The sequence below is a fragment of the Pseudoliparis swirei genome, chromosome 22 (genome assembly GCF_029220125.1).
Source record: "Pseudoliparis swirei isolate HS2019 ecotype Mariana Trench chromosome 22, NWPU_hadal_v1, whole genome shotgun sequence".
Taxonomy (NCBI): Eukaryota; Metazoa; Chordata; class Actinopteri; order Perciformes; family Liparidae; genus Pseudoliparis; species Pseudoliparis swirei.
The window spans coordinates 13,823,965-13,839,553 of record NC_079409.1 but is presented as its reverse complement, the minus strand read 5'-3'; the positions used below and the strand labels follow the sequence as shown (position 1 = coordinate 13,839,553).

Genomic DNA, 15,589 nt, shown 5'->3' with positions numbered 1-15,589 from the left:
TATTACTCTTCATCTGAATCTTTGTGAAAAGGCCCGCCCATCTCGGCTCCCAGCTGCTGCCATATGTTCAGTTCTGTAGGAGGAAGGTTCGCGATTGAATTTTAAAGGTCAATTAAAGCCACTAGCAACCATCTTAGCTCTTCCCTCTGAGAATGTGATCATTAGAGCCAGAGTTTAAGCTGATCAATTAACTTGTTAACTGCCTCAACTCGTGGGTGTGTGTCTCCCAGTAGTTCACAAGCTGCCTTTAGTGAGACACACAATGGAGACGTGTGCCCACAAGTCCACGAGCCGTTGACTACTCAGATAATTGCCTTTTTCCTTTCAGAGCCTCCCATCGTTTCTCACTTCCTGTACCGCAATCAATTCGCCAAGTCGTTTTCTATTCATGCTGCTGGAAAAAAAGAGGTGGATTTGCATTGGACGCTTGTGTCACTTGACTTAATTTGCACAGGCAGACACACACAATACATGCAAAGACATACATCAGCAATTAAATGACCGCACGTCTCTCTCCCTCTGAGGCAGCCCGCCGCCGTCCAGCTGAGTCGTCAGTGCAGTCAGTCGGACAAGACGGAGACACAGCCAAGACAAGGAAGAAGGTAAACCTGATTTTATCAGATTTTTATCGTGAGCTAAACTTAATGGAACAAACAAAACCAATGTTTCAATCTTCTAGTCTAACAGTACAGATGGTGAAGTATTCTGATCTTTTACTACAGAACAAGTAGAAATACCACAATGTAAAGAATACTTTATTACATGGACAAGTCCTAAATTTCCAAATTTGAAGTAAATATATATTTACCTTAGAAGTAAAACATAATTAGTCATATGTTTTAGGAATAAAATGGCTGATATAGTTGTTGTATTACTATTCATGTCACATGTATATTATTGGGTAAGTATTGCAGTTAATGTGTCAGCAGGCTTTTATGTTGCAGCTGGTTTTTGGTAAATCTGTTGAGTAGATTAACCGTTAGCAAAGCTTTGCATGTTTTAAACTCAGCATGTTTTGTGTCATCTGCAGAGTAACGAACTACAATTGTTTCACTCTGAAATGTGTTTTTTCAAGGTAAAATAGCCAAAAATGTAAAAGTTAAAAGGTTTAACGTGTAAATAAGACAACAGTCTCCTTTATGTTGAAAATAGTTTATTTTCAAGAGATATATGCACGGTTAGGTTGCTTTAGATTGGTAATATTTATGAAAATGCATAATAAATGTTAGAGGTCAATGGCATTTTTCTCATGTTGAATCCCTCAAAGTGAAATTCTCTTGATCTGATAAACACAGTATTGTCTTTTTTCATCTTTCTTTCCCCTTTCCTGTCTTCCTCCTTTTATGTCTCCTTCTCTTTCAACGTATCTCTCGACTCCCACCCTCTCTCTTTCAGCCATGCGACCCTCATGTTCTGTGACACTTGAGCCCGGGTTGGAGAGAGGTGTCCCGTGGGGTCGTGACCTCTACACCTTTGTAACTTCAGCAGCGGGTCACATGATGAGGACTCTGCAGAAACCTCGGGAGAACCGTCCGTCCAAACGACAGGTCAACCACCGTCGCTTCCTGCACAACATGATCCAGAGGTGTGTGGAAGCATCGATGAACATTGTGTTTATTTTTTCCGATTTTTCTAAATGTGCTTATGTTAAACAGGATTCTTTTCTTCAGTGGCTCTGAAAATACTTCAAATAAAAAAATCTGACACAGAAGAATCACTCTTGGCTACAAATGAGCGGGTTGCCATTGCTTCATTTTTAGGGTCAACGTTTGACATTTTGGGGAAATACAATTATTCCCATTTTTGTGGGCGTTAGATGAGAAGCCCAACACCGCTCCCTTATCTGGTGAACATGAAGATACATCCAGCTACCGGTTAGCTTAGCACAAACACCAACTGCCACTGCACCCGGCCAAGAAACCCCCTGCTAGTAACACTCTGTAAAACCACAACCTTTTTTAAACTTTTTTTTATTTCCATAGATTAAAGAAAGATTAAAACATGTTCAAATGTACCGTGTTGATGGTCGGCAGGTTATGTCGCTAACCGTTGGACAGAGCCCGGCTAGTTTACTCCTAGCCGGGCTGTAACAGTATTTGTGCTAAGCTGACCTGCTAACAGACATGAGAGTGGTATTAATCTTTTCCTCTAACTCTCGGCAAGAAAGCAATATGATTTGTCCCTAAAATGTAGATTTATTCTTTTGAGGTTACACAGAACGTGTTTTTCTCCTCGTCTGTTTCTCTCAACAGAAAGTTTGCAGACATTGAGGCAGCGAAGCATCGGCTGGCATTTGACCAGCCGGGTAGCCCACAAGGTGGTTATCTACAAGAGCCTGATACATGCAGCGCTCACGCGGACGTAGATGGCATCTCTAAGACCAGGAGGGACGCCTCTGTTGCCTCACAGGAAGCTGAAACCAGTGAAAAGAAGCAGCCAGACTTGGGACATCTTTGGAAACGACACCCCAAATCACAGCGCGCCGCTTGCACTGCGAGAAAGAACAACCAGAGCAAAGAGAAACAGAAAAAAGAGACGAGAAATCAACTATCATCCTCATCATCAACTATGAGCTCCCTAAGAAGAACAGCCTATCAGCCCGGGGCAGAGCTCCTTCAGGCAGAGTGTCGCGACGATGAAAGTCCTCTGAAGGCCTCCAGCAGCGTCTCAGGAGACTCTGGAGCAGCTCAGCGGGACTCCGTCCAACATGTGGACGCCTCTCCTTCCCTCTCTCCGTTATCTCTCGACTTGGGCGACTTCTCGATCCAGATGTTCACTGACATCTCAACCTGCATGCAGGACGAGAAGAGCGCCGCTGGCATTTCAGAGAGTCGGTGGACAGACATCATGGATCTGTTCGGCGTCGGCAGTCAGGACTCCGGAGGCGGCTCGGATGCAGAGGCCTCTTTTCAAAGTATCGACGCATGCCGAGGTGACGCCGGGAAGGAAGTCGGTGCTGATGATGAGGGATTTGCAGATCGGTCACAAGGTTATAGCAACAGATGCGAGATGGAGGAACTACCATGTGACACAGGTGATGACAGATGTCAATACAGTTGTCATGGAAACCAGGTGCAGAGTGATCAGAGGAGCTCGCAGGCACCCAAACAAAATGAAGTCGCTGCGGAGACACAGTTTAACCATTTTAAAGCGAACCAAGAGACGGACGTCCTCCAAAACGAGTTCCCCACGTCGCTCAGCTACCACGCCTCCGAGCTGCAGGCGGACCAGCATCCTCAGGTGGAGAGCCCCTGCATGCTGCTACATTGTGATAGTGACCAACATTTTACACCATTTGAGGGCGTAGCTCAATCATTCTCTGTCCCGCTTCATAATGCTGAGCGACGCCCCATACCCACACCGCCGCATGAGGGGTGGCTGTTCACTGATATCTTAAAGGACAGGAAGTCACTGGACTGCGAGGAAAACACGTCTTTTTAGTGAGTAGTTTGTTCCTTAAATGTTGAAGGTGAGGGAGCAGTGGAAAGGGTGCCGACCATCTCTTCCTCATTTCATAGAAGGGCACGACCAATCCAAAGGGGGCTTTCCTCATCATTTATACTTTGCAGCATTTTTTTATTTGAATGTGTTGTTTGCATTTTACCCTTAATTTTAATGCCTAAATGTCGTGATTTGAAAACATTTCAGTACAAATCGGACAACGCGACTCCAACAAGAGCTTTTGAGGATGTGCACTGTCAAAACATTCCAGTTAAATCTCAAGCCATTTGTTGTGGTTGTAAATACTGTGACATTTAAAGCTTTACTTAATAAAGGGGGGAACTCTTGTTCTTATATTATACAAAAAACATGATTTAAAAAAATGACAATCACATATATACTATTCACTAATATACTTCTTAGTTTTATATTTAATGACCGTTTTATTCTGTATTGTATGTAAAGGAGCAGCACTACATTTATTCAATTGCCTCGTGTTTTGTTCTTAGCAGCAAAAAGATCTGAAAGCATTAATTAAAATCAATTAGAAATACGTGTCAGATTCAACCTCAAATTCAACACATTCAGCATTTTTTTAATAGTTTAAACACAATTGAATGTCAGTTTATGAAAATATCTACTCACATACACATCAAATTATTTTCTTTTGCTTCCTTTTTGCACCAAACCTTTTATGTGACTAAGTGAGAGCTATAAACTGTTACTGTGTCTCAATCTGTGTATTGATTACAGTGGTATAATAAGTGTGTAATGTTGATGTTTAAAGTCGTGAAACATATTCAGAATGTTAATATGTGAAAGATAAATGCTGTTATAACACCACTAACGCCTCCTTTCTTTTGTGTTTGTGTGTAGAAGTAATGGAGGAAGTATTTAGATCCTTTACTGAAGTGCTGCAATATAAAAATATTAAATTACAAGTAATGGACTCGCATTGAAAATGTCATGCATATGTATTATTAGAAAATTGTAATGAAAGTATCAAGTAAAAGTACTTCTTATTTATGAGTGTTATACCATTAGTCATATGGGGGCATGTTCTGCAGCATATTTATGGAATATTAATTATGTTACATTTATGTGTCATGTGTACATTTTAGTTGTAGTTGGTTGAGGTATTTTAAACAACTTTTTATAGTTTTGTATTTAATCTAAAAACAATACATCATATCTTAGAAATTGATGATGTAAAACCTGTTATAGGGCAACATTTCCTTGTGACGTGTAAACAGCAGCATTGACGTAAATGTGCTCAGCTCTCAAAGAAACACACAAAGATCAAAACCAACGACATATATTAAAGTTAACCCCAGTCAGATGTTTTATAATTGCAGCATCAATAACAAAAAGAGGCTAAAACAATAAACAACATTGTTTCCACAATATTTCAAGTTCCACAGTAGCCACAAAGAAACAAAAAGTGAGCCCTAACACCGTGGAGAAGCACCCGTCTCGCCTCACAGGCGATCTCGTTCCAGCAGCTCAAACCTCGTGTCTCCAGGTCCATCAAGGTGGGAACATCATGGCCACGTTTAGACGTTGATGCCACGGTGTGAGAATACGACATTTAACAGTTGGGAGTGACGGATCGTGTCAGCTCATTTGGCTTAAATGCTTCATGTCGACCTCCTTGAGATAAATTCCAAGCTGCCAGCGCCGCCGTGGTGCACTGACCCCGCCGGCTCCTTTCTATCTCCAGTGGTAATGTGTAAAGTGCAGCGTTTACACAACATCTCAAAAGAATGAACAAAACACAGCGTCAAAATAAATCAGTTGCATATCGCTAAAATAAAAATAATTGTACAAACAGAAAAAAACCAAGATAAAACCCTTCAATAGAGCATTAAATACATGTCGCCAGTAGTCAGACTCTTTCTCCACCAATCACTCGGCGTGGTTCGTGGTGAACCTGGCACGCCGAAACTAAGCTCAACGCGTGTCACGCTTACGGTTCTCATTTAGCAGAAGTCAGATTTGCATTGCGGTTTCCTTAAAATACACACCTGTTCAATTTAAACAGAAGGAAGGGGCGGCAGCAGAGATGAACCCCGATCACCGAGAATCAACCGTAAACACCGGCAGGATCAGTAATCCGTTGCCGTCTAGTCGACATTATACAGGACTGTCTCAGAAAATTAGAATATTGTGATAAAGTTCTTTATTTTCTGTAATGCAATTAAAAAATTATTAAATATTAAAAGAATAAAAGGCTTGCAATATTTCAGTTGATTTGTAATGAATCCAGAATGCATGACATTTTTGTTTTTTTAATTGCATTACAGAAAATAAAGAACTTTATCACAATATTCTAATTTTCTGAGACAGTCCTGTATATCACCAGAACACAAAGACATTCAGAGAACATTTGTGATTTATCTTAATCTTCCTTTAGTTCCAATTGAACGTTGAAGCTTCGGTGACAATCTTCATCATTTCAAGAGATAGATCTACGTTTGGGACTTATTTCCTTTTTCTGTCGAGAGAGAAGATGAAAATCATCCTCATGTCTGTAAATGTGATGCTGTACAGCTAGAAGACGCTGAGCTCAGCACAAAGACTGGAAACGGTCAACAAAACTACGACCGACATCTCTAAAGCTCATTAGTCGACACATTGGACGTCGCTTGTTTTATCTGTAGGAAAAAAAGTGTCATGCTGTGTGTGTGCGGGCGGCTAGATGCCAGATTATTTCTCAGCCTGGCGCAGGGACTTCCTGGAGTGTCTGCTGACTGCATCGTTAACAATTAAACGTCTTTGTTTTTGAAAATGAGTGAGCTTTAGAGATGCTCGCAAGTTGATTGGCTCCCAGTCTTTATGCTAAGCTAAGCTAATCAAAAGCTGACTGTAGCTTGAGGTTTACCGTACGGACATGAAAGTGGCACCATCACCTCTCCACTAGAAAGCGGATGAGCACATCTCCCAAAACGTTTCACTACTTCTTTAAAACATCGCCACGTGTGTCTCCATCAACGTCTCGATACCACATCGAGTTCCTGGACAGCCGTAAAGGTGTGACAGGCAAACGGGTGCCGAAGAAGGTCATGAACAAAATGTATTCAAACAAAATAAAGACCTGTTAAAATGTCTGTTGAACAATAAATACAACATGCTGAGATGTATCACCAAAAGCAGGTTTCACAAAAACATTGTCTCTCATTCTGAGTCCAATACGACTCGTATCTGAATGCTGTGAGTCTCGAGTTGTTACACAGGAACGGGGAGCCGTGATCGAGTTCCTTCGACTGAGGAACAGAGGAAAGCTCACATCCTCTACTTCGGTCATCTATTCTACAGCTACTCTACATTGACTACTTATTTAAGTCCCTTTTTCTCATCCATACGCCCACCATTTGGTTAAACACAAACGCTTTGTTTGATCAATAATTTATACAGATAATCAGTAAAAATCAAAATTACAATGTACAATATGCTTACCCCCGCCCCTCACCAAAAAAGTGTCGCAATTAATTCTGCTTTTGATAAAAGATATTCATTAATAAAGTTCTCCAGGTTTTTTCTTCTAGTTATGTTGCTGTGGTAACCATCAACAAACCAGTAAAACCAGTTTCCCACCAGAAAGATATTCCATGCAAATTCACCTCTGAGACCCGACGCTGCAACACTGACTGACCAGTTCAGGCCGACATCAGCACCAGAATAACCAGAATAACCAGAATAAACTGAATAAACAGAATAAACAGAATAACCAGAATAACCAGAATAAACAGCTTTCCCACAAGATGAGAAGAGTTGCAAAAAAACAGCGATCAATAATTTCCCATCGGATATAAATTATATAAATTCAAATTCTGAAGCAATATGTTAAGACTTTAGTTAAAGAAACTATTTAATACTACTTATCGCTTTCTCTAACATACTGTTTTTTTAATGGTCAAATATTTGTCTTTACACAAATCTGTCAAATTATATGAAAATGATGTAATATATTATAGAAGTTAGTGTAATGCTTCCCAGTTTCTGATCAAACATTTCCAATAAAAAGTTTACTTAAATATTGGTTACTAATTGCCATTTCTCTTTTGTTAATTGAACCACGTTTGTTTAAATTTCTCTGAACATGTGAGAACTCACATCGTTCCATGTGTGTATTTGACTTATCTTGTTGACTTCTTTATGTAACAGATTGTCTCAACATTTCTCAGAAATATTTATTTTCACCCTCCAGCAGTCCTTTATGAATAATATCTATCTATCTATATATTCCTCATCAAAGGGGTAAACATGGCTTAAGCTTTTAAATACTTCCGAATGCAAAAGACGAGCCCACCACAATGTTTCCTGCCCTCCAAGTACTGTACAGCATCATGAAATTAGTTGATAATAACTCAACTTTCCCCACAGAACTCTGGGAAATGTAGTTTAGTTTATCAGAAATGCACAGCAGAGATGTATTGTAGAAATGTTCCAGTCTTTGTCGTCATTATTTATGTCACAGTTCGTTACAAAATAGGAATTAATTCCAGTTGCTTCTTTGTAAAATCTAATTTCTACACTTTTTTTCTGTTTTGCAGTGACGTTGTTTTACAGGTATCGCGCCGGATGTATTCATCTTAAATGTATGTGCGTGTTACGCCTTCACCCCGAGTGGTCCAGGCTGTGTGTGTTTGTGTGTGTGCGTTACGTTGGTAACTGAGTCTATGTGTGCGTCACTGTGTTGTTGACGCTGTACGGCGGCGGAGGGTCCAGGCTGTGTTCGGAGGAGGGAGTCGGGGTCCCTGGGAGTCCAGAGGAAGGGGTCGGCGAGGCAGGGAGCTCCTCCGAGTCCGAGTTCTCCAACGAGAGGTCGTCCAGCAGCGCTCGGCGTCCACGCAGCGCCAGCGGCAACGCGGCACGCCTGACAGGAAGAGAGACGGAGTCACAGTTTGTCCTGCGGAGGAGCCAGTCCAGTGCATTTCTAAAAAAAACACCTTATTGGTCCAAAATATCTACGACACTGATTATGAGTCAACGCACTCTTGATTTTGGAAAACGACCTTTGGAAGATACAAAGCACCCGAGACTTTTTAAGCTTCTCTGGTTTGTCCCTGAGATCCTGTTCGTCCACGGGGAAACGTTTTGGTTTTGAGAAAGAGAAACAAGAAATCCTTCCATTAACGCAGAATGTAAATGATTTACTTACTTAAAATCAAGGCTGCTAATTCACGGTTATATCTCCCATCTATTCTTAATTGCTCGGTCTAAAAAGTGAAATAAAGTGATGACTCGTTTTTTCCAACCAAAAGTTTCTCAACTCACAAACGTATCAAACAAAGAACGCAGCAAATTGTCAGATTTTAAAAAAGCAGGGATAATTTTTTTTTTGCTTGACACATTATTTAATTACTTATTGATTGTTGTCTATTCAAATAAATTAAACGACTAATTGTTCAAAGTGCTTTTAGTTCTTAAGAAACCAGCGAAATAACAGTGTAATAATACAGGTCACAGATGAAATGCAAAACAAAAATGTAAACAATAAAAAACACACACTTAATGTGCGTGAGGCCTCCACCCTTACACAATACAATGAGACACACATTGACCTACTGATCTGTCTTTCATTCAGGGATGCTGAGTGTTGGTGTGACGGACACAGATGGACAGTTTGTCAGTGTTAGATGGACACAAACGGATGCAACAAAAGAGCACAACAAAACAAATCATATTGAGTTAATGGGGGGTTAAAACAAACAAAACAACAAATTATAATTCAAGCACAGAAAATACACACACACACGCACGCACAGACACACACACACGTCTACCTGAGCTGGCCGCGGAGAGTGGTTATCTCTCTTGCGTTGTTCTGACCGCAGTCGGTGAGCTCCTCCAGCTCTCTCTGCAGCTTCCTCTTCTGGGCGTTGGAGCGAGAGTTGTCCTCCTCCACCTCCTCCAGCTGCCTCTTCAGCTGCTTCAGGCGGACCATGGATTTATCCAGCTAGGAGGAGGAAGGAGGAAGAAAAGGCATGGTGGAGGGGAAGAGGAGGAAAAGGAAGGAGCATATTGCAGAAGTCAGGGTGAGACGAGAGATCGGAGGAAAGAGGGGAACAAGAAGAGAAAGGGGCGGATGTATAAAAAGAGAGATTATTCCCGGGAACAGGAGGACTGATAAGGATGATGAGTCAGATTAAACCTGGCAGATTATCACCAATGATGTTTTGGTAGAGGAGTGTGTCTCTGCTGGGGCCGATGGATTTTGTCTGAGTGGAATACGCTCTAGCTTCCCAATGAACACGCAGATGCCGGGTGGTATTAGGATTAGGTCGGATTGAGCTGGAGGAATCACTCATTTCAGGGTTGATATTTCAACTCTCTCTTTGTGCCGTGGGTCACAATGAGAGCCGCGTTCCTCGCTGCCCTGACCCCCATTAGATTCATATGTAATGGCTATACTCTTCTGTGTGTCCTCTTGTGGATGAAGTTCTTTTTCTTACCTGTTCTCTGTACTGGTCTGCGTGCCTTCGCTCGTCTTCTCCCTGCATCATCACCTCCTTCAGTTTCTTCTCTGTCTTCCGCATCATTTTGTTGGCAATGGCTCGTTCCCTGAGGGATGGAAATGTTCATTTTAAGATAAACGTTGCACTGAGCAATTCAAAACATGCCCATCTAATTGTGTTTTAAACATTTAATAAATACAAATCTGCGTTGCATATTTACCACTGGGACTGTTTTTAAAATATTCAAAACCATTGTACATGTTTCTGTACAGAAGCTTACAACGAACAAAACAAACTGTCGTTCTTCTCCACACACACAGACATTTCTGTTTGTTGCAATCAAATCCTACACAGAGAACCTTTAAAAGTGGCACATTAAATTTAAAGTGTTTATTATAATACAAGTTGTTTAAAATCGTGTCTGGTGTGTGAGGTCAATATAGCTGGAAGAGCCAGAGTGGCTTTAGTTATCTCTCCCCCAATATGATGTTATTTCAAGTTTGGGTACCTGCATTTTTATGTAGATTTCATACATTTATATTTGTCAATTTATCGGTACTGCATGAGAAAATGACTACAGTAACATGTAAAGTCTCTCACTGTCTCTCCTGTTCCAGCTGCTCCTCCATCGAATCTATCTTGGCCTCCAGGGCAGCGACGCTGAGCCTGTGCTTGCCCCTCACTGCTCCCTCCAGCTCCCCCAGCCGGGTCTTCAGATCCTTGTTCTGTCTCTCCAGATGCTCCCGAGCCGCTTCTGCCTTTTGGGCCAACGTCCTCTCTCCCTGCAGCTGCACCGTCATGGTCTCCACCTGGAACGCAAACAGTGCAGCGGTGAGGAAACTTACATGCCACACATGCCATTTCAAGAGGTTACATAGAGAGAGCCGGATGTGTGTGTGTGTGTGTGTAGTTAAATCTACAGTACCTGGAGAGCAGCCTTCCTTTGTCTTTCCACCAGCAGTTCAGAGTTACTCTGTTCCTCCTCCAGCTCCTCCTCCAGCTGACTGACTCGCGATTCCAGCCTCCTTTTCTCTTCAAACATTGCGGTCCTGGACAGACATTATATTTGAGTAGAACCAACACAAGTCCAGATACCGACCAACAACAGTGAAGTAAAGTGGTACTAACTTTCCTGAGCTGCTGTTGACCATCTCATCGGCCACCTCGTCTCTCTCCTGCTGAGCCTGTCTCTTCTGCCTCTCGGCTACAGCGAGCTCCTACACGCACACATGAAGGCAGACAGGGTGTTAAAGCCACTCAAAGCATTATATTTACAGATTTCTGTTGGGTTTCAGTTAATTACACGCACTTCAGTGTACTGCAGGACTTCAGCTTCCAGAATTTGGACCTTCTTTTCGTTGTCTTTCGACAGTGATATGACCTCATCCCGAGCCAACCTACTTTCATCCAGCTCGCGCAGAATTTCCTTCATTTGACTCTGTAACAAATAGAGACTTCGTGAGAATGAAAGACATTCACAAGTACGGAAAATGAATGTTAATGCGTGGGGAAATGTCTTTACCTGCAGCCTGCGGAGATGCTTCACAGCCTCCTCTTTCCCGCGGCCGGTGGTCTCCACCTGGGCCTCGTATTCCTGGAGTTCAGCCTCCAGCTGCTTCTTGGACGACGACGCCTGAGACCGCTGAGTCCTCTCCTCCCCCAGCTGGATCTCCAGCTCCTTCACCTGGCGGGGGACGAGGATGAGAATGTTTTGCGTGATTTGGAGAAAGGGAACAGCAACAACACGTGTTCCCTTCTCTCCCTCCTCTCTCTACCTGTTTGCTGAGCGCCCTCCTCTTCTCCTCTCCCTTCTCCTCGCTGGTGCTTAGCTCCCTCTCAAACTGAGCCTTGAGTGCCTGCAGGGTGACCTCCAGCCTCAGCCTCGAATTCTCCGCCTCCGTCAGCTCCTCCTCCAGCTCCTGCGTCTGGACCCGCAGGTTCTGGGCTTCTGTATCTAAGGTCCTGCGGGTGCGTTCCAGCTCATGGACCTGATGCGGGGGTAGAGGATAGGCGGTGACTCGCTGAAGACTGAGATAGAGAGATGACAAAGGAGTCCCGAGAGGAAGATTCTTACACTCTTGCCGACGTCGTCCTGCTGGTTCACGAGCTGCTCCATTTCCAAACGGAGCTGCTTGTTGGCCCTCTCCAGCTCCTCCCTCTGATCCTGGGCCTCCTACACACACAAACACAAGAGCATCAATGGCAGCATTCGCAGATACATAATGGAAGTAGTTGTACTGTCTGCTCTCATTTAGTTTACCTGCAGAGCTCGAGAAAGAGCCAGATGTCTCGTCTCCTTCTCTCGGCTGTCTGCTTCCGCTCGGTCCCTTTCCTCTGCCAGCCGAGCGCTCACCGCCTTCTCCTCGGCCAGACACTGACGGGGCGACAGACACAGTTAGAGGTCTCGGAGAATATCTTTGCAGCCTGTGCATGGCGGCAAATCCTCGAGACGCGAACCTGGTCAAACTTCTTCTGCCTCTTCTCCAGGGCCGTGCAGTTCTGTCTCTCTCTCTGCAGGGCAAGTGTCATGTCCTCTATCTCCTCCCTCAGTCGCTCCCTCTGCCTCTCCACCCGATCCTTTTCCTCCTCCTTCTGTCGCTCCCTCTGGGTGGTGCTGTCAAGCTCTCTCTGGAGTTTCCTGCGTGTCTCCTCTCCGGATTCAACTGCAATGTTCACATCCTCTGACTGCTTTCGAAGCTCTGCCAGCTGAATCAGAGAGGGGTTGATGATTCATGTTTACCAAATTACCATTAGTTTGACCTCTTTATTAAGTATGAAGGGATGTTAGAAACACTTGGAAATATGAGAAAGTGGATGTTTTTATGTTTATGTATGTGTTTGGGTAGCTTTGATCTTTTACTGCAGTCACATTAATTATCTCAAAGAGATGAGGCAGTTCAGCAAAGCCTGCAAGGGTCTTTTACCTGCTGGCTATGAGTCTGGGTCTGCCGGATCATCTCTTTATCTTTCTCCTCCTCCTCCTCCAGTCTTTCCATGAGTGCATTCTTCTCCTCCTCCAGCGTTCGTACCCTTGTGCCCAGAGCCATCTTTTGGCGAGTTTCATCCTGCAGCAGTTCCTGAGTGAGAAGAAAAGACAAGAGTGTGAAACGAAGTCCAGGGACAGGCTTGTGAATGTGCTTTTGAGAAAATGTTTCCAGAAGCTGATCTCTTAATTGCTAAAAGTGTATGTGGCTGCATCAACCCTGGTGTCTGTGTGTGTGTGTGTGTGTGTGTTTGACTTTGTTACCTTTGCATCGTGCAGCTGGCTCTCCAGGCTGCTGACGTCTTTCGTGAGTCGAAGGGTTTTGGTGTCAGAGGAGGACACATTGGTGGAAAGATTCTCAATTTCACACTGAAAAAGCCAGAGATGAAGAAAAAGGTAATTTAACAAAACAAAATATTGTGTGAGGTTCAAAACATAAAAAGCAAAACATATTTGTATATTTGTAGTGTGTTTATATCCATTTCCACCTGTAGCCTGTGCACTCGCTCTTCCCTATCCTCCCGCTCTCGCTCAGCCTGAGCCAGTCGGGCGCTGACCTCCTGCAGCTGACCCTCGGCCCTCTTGCGGCCTCTCTCGCTCTCCGTGCGGCTCACTTGGAGGCTCTTGAGCTCGGTGGTCAAATTCTGCCTCTCTTCCTCCAGCCCTGCCTTGGCCTTCTCCAGGGACTGACGTGCCTGGAAGAGAACATGGACAGCACCCGATGAGCGACATGTCGACACATGTCGTGTGTGTTTTGAGTGTGCGTGTGTGTGTTCCTCGTACTCTCTTGCTATTGTCCAGCTGCTCCTGGCTGCTGTCGATGGCAGCGCTGTGTTTGACTCGGAGTTCTGACAGCTGGGCCTCGTGGTGGCGAGTCTCCTCTTCGACGCACCGCTGGAGATCATTTAACTCCCCTTCCCGACGAGACCTGTGTAGACGGAAGAGGCAGCAGGTCAGAAAGGAATAATTCTGGCCCCTTATATTCTACTCTCGCTTTCCGTCCTTTCCAGGAAAGAAACTGAACTTTAAAAAGTTTATATTTATGATCATTTCTGTGTGTATATTTTACCTTAGCTCCTGCTGTGCAGCTGTGGTGTCCAGAGTGTCCTCCAGCTCAGTTCTCAAAGCCTCAAGCTCCTCCCCTAGGTCTCTCCTCTGTTTCTCTGCCCTTTCTCTCATGCCTCGTTCATTCTCCACTTCCTCCTTGTGCTCTGACACCTGTGACATGGCCTCCCTCAGCGCCCTCTGAGCTTCTGCGCGACGCACTCCTTCTTCCTCCAACCTGACAAAAAGACAAAGGTGAATAAAGGGGGGGGGGGGGTGTAGTGTGACAGAACTATGACAAGCCTCTAATTGTGGTACTGCATCAATTATATGTCGTCCTGCGTCTCACCGGCCCTGGAGGATGGTGATTTCCTTCTCTTTCTGAGCCAGACTGCCCCTCAGCTCGGCCGAGAGCATGCCCAGGTCTGACAGCTGCTCCTGGGCGTCCACGGAGTCGTTCTCCATCCTCCTTCTCCACTTCTCCTGCTCCATGCGCCCCTGCTCCTCACGCTTCAGGCGCTCTTCACACATTTGTGGAAACAACGGATTATAGATTGCAGTATTTGAACAGTAAAAACATTGAAAAAAAGTTGGATAACAAGGATAACAGTCTCTATTCACTGTCACTCTCAAAATTCACGAGTAGTTGACCATGTTAGGAGGTTGATTTGTTTTGGAAAGGTGGTGCTAAGATGTAATATTAGATTAGCTTTGGCAAAAATTATGCTTACATTTTGTTTTTATTATTGTGCAAGAACGATTTCATTCAAAGTCTTTCAAATATAAATAATATAACCCAAATGTTACAAAACGTTTCCACATAGAATCAGCGTATCTCCTATATAAATTTGAATTGTATTCCAATCATAGCATGCAGCAGGAAACAGTTGAGCTGTAGGCTGAGGGATGACATCGGGACATTTACCCTCTAGGTCAGCGACGCCAGCTTCCTGTTTGTTCTTGAGCTTGTTCAGACTTTTGGTTTTCTCCTCTTCCTCGGTGAGCTGATCCGTCACTTCGCTCAGACGCTCCTCCAGCTGTTTCTTCTCCTGCTCAGACAAACATGTCAACATTGTATTGGATCATGTACAACATATTGATCCTCTACAATGATAACAGTAAAGATGTGATGCCCACCTTGCTGAGCCGGTCTCTCTGCTCCCCTGCATTCAACAGGTCGGTTTCCAGACTTTTCACTTTGGTCTCCAAGGTAACCCTTTCCAGCAGGAGGCGCTGTCGGGCACTTTCCTCCTCCTCTAACTGCTCCTCCAGGTCCTGAGAAGGAAGAGGACACAATTGAAGTAACAGGGAATGTCTTTTTTTTATGAACAAAGGTAATCTGGCACAAAGATAAGACGAGTCGGTCAGTAGTAGTTTTTATTTCATTATTAGAGACTTCTTTAAAAAAGATTCTCCTAACCTGAATGTTCTGCTGCATCCTCTTCTTCTCATTGGTGAATTGCACGCCTCTCTCGTCCTCTTCCTCCAATCGACTCTCCAGCTCACCAATCACCTCCTCCAGCTCCTGTTTCCGGCTTGCCAACCTGGCCCTCATCTCCTCTGCCTCCGCAAACAGCTCCGCCTCCGCCTGCAGCTGGTCAGCCAGCACTGACTTCTCCTCTACTAGCTAGAAGGTGACAATGTGAGGATAAGGAGGAGTGGT

General features: G+C 44.0%; 2 protein-coding genes across 5 annotated transcripts in view; one reads left to right on the top strand and one right to left on the bottom strand.

Moving 5' to 3' along the window:
* The first annotated feature begins 40 nt into the window (after nucleotides 1-40).
* Nucleotides 41-7,296, top strand: LOC130212583 (uncharacterized). Of its 2 annotated transcripts, XM_056443609.1 has the most exons (4): nucleotides 41-408; nucleotides 529-602; nucleotides 1,396-1,585; nucleotides 2,253-7,296. In XM_056443609.1, the coding sequence occupies exons 3-4, from the start codon at nucleotides 1,398-1,400 to the stop codon at nucleotides 3,439-3,441; spliced, it is 1,377 nt and encodes a 458-aa protein (XP_056299584.1). In that variant the 5' UTR covers nucleotides 41-408; nucleotides 529-602; nucleotides 1,396-1,397; the 3' UTR covers nucleotides 3,442-7,296. The 2 variants fall into 2 exon arrangements, with proteins under 2 accessions (XP_056299584.1, XP_056299582.1); XM_056443607.1 differs by lacking the exons at nucleotides 41-408; nucleotides 529-602 and having other exon boundaries at nucleotides 1,253-1,585.
* The window catches only part of myh14 (myosin, heavy chain 14, non-muscle), a 28,740-nt gene continuing 17,910 nt past the window's right edge, over nucleotides 4,760-15,589 (bottom strand). The window contains exons 25-46 of one of the 3 annotated variants that reach the window (XM_056443605.1): nucleotides 15,347-15,553; nucleotides 15,064-15,201; nucleotides 14,852-14,975; nucleotides 14,276-14,447; nucleotides 13,952-14,164; nucleotides 13,666-13,810; nucleotides 13,371-13,577; nucleotides 13,147-13,251; nucleotides 12,824-12,976; nucleotides 12,357-12,605; nucleotides 12,160-12,273; nucleotides 11,974-12,072; nucleotides 11,675-11,887; nucleotides 11,422-11,583; nucleotides 11,209-11,337; nucleotides 11,028-11,116; nucleotides 10,825-10,948; nucleotides 10,500-10,708; nucleotides 9,897-10,005; nucleotides 9,228-9,400; nucleotides 9,010-9,033; nucleotides 8,227-8,317 (exon numbers count right to left, since the gene is read on the bottom strand). In XM_056443605.1, the coding sequence (XP_056299580.1) occupies nucleotides 9,021-9,033; nucleotides 9,228-9,400; nucleotides 9,897-10,005; nucleotides 10,500-10,708; nucleotides 10,825-10,948; nucleotides 11,028-11,116; nucleotides 11,209-11,337; nucleotides 11,422-11,583; nucleotides 11,675-11,887; nucleotides 11,974-12,072; nucleotides 12,160-12,273; nucleotides 12,357-12,605; nucleotides 12,824-12,976; nucleotides 13,147-13,251; nucleotides 13,371-13,577; nucleotides 13,666-13,810; nucleotides 13,952-14,164; nucleotides 14,276-14,447; nucleotides 14,852-14,975; nucleotides 15,064-15,201; nucleotides 15,347-15,553 (3,147 nt within the window). In that variant the 3' untranslated portion in view covers nucleotides 8,227-8,317; nucleotides 9,010-9,020. Of the gene's footprint in view, nucleotides 8,318-9,009; nucleotides 9,034-9,223; nucleotides 9,401-9,896; nucleotides 10,006-10,499; nucleotides 10,709-10,824; nucleotides 10,949-11,027; nucleotides 11,117-11,208; nucleotides 11,338-11,421; nucleotides 11,584-11,674; nucleotides 11,888-11,973; nucleotides 12,073-12,159; nucleotides 12,274-12,356; nucleotides 12,606-12,823; nucleotides 12,977-13,146; nucleotides 13,252-13,370; nucleotides 13,578-13,665; nucleotides 13,811-13,951; nucleotides 14,165-14,275; nucleotides 14,448-14,851; nucleotides 14,976-15,063; nucleotides 15,202-15,346; nucleotides 15,554-15,589 lie in introns of those variants that run through there. The other 2 variants (XM_056443604.1, XM_056443606.1) reach the window with 2 other exon arrangements.

Excerpts from the sequence above, each read along its gene's own strand:
- LOC130212583 (XM_056443607.1), top strand. The coding sequence starts at position 1,344 with ATGTCTCCTTCTCTTTCAACGTATCTCTCGACTCCCACCCTCTCTCTT. Across the intron at positions 1,586-2,252 it reads CTGCACAACATGATCCAGAG|AAAGTTTGCAGACATTGAGG; the intron begins GTGTGTGGAAGC and ends TTCTCTCAACAG.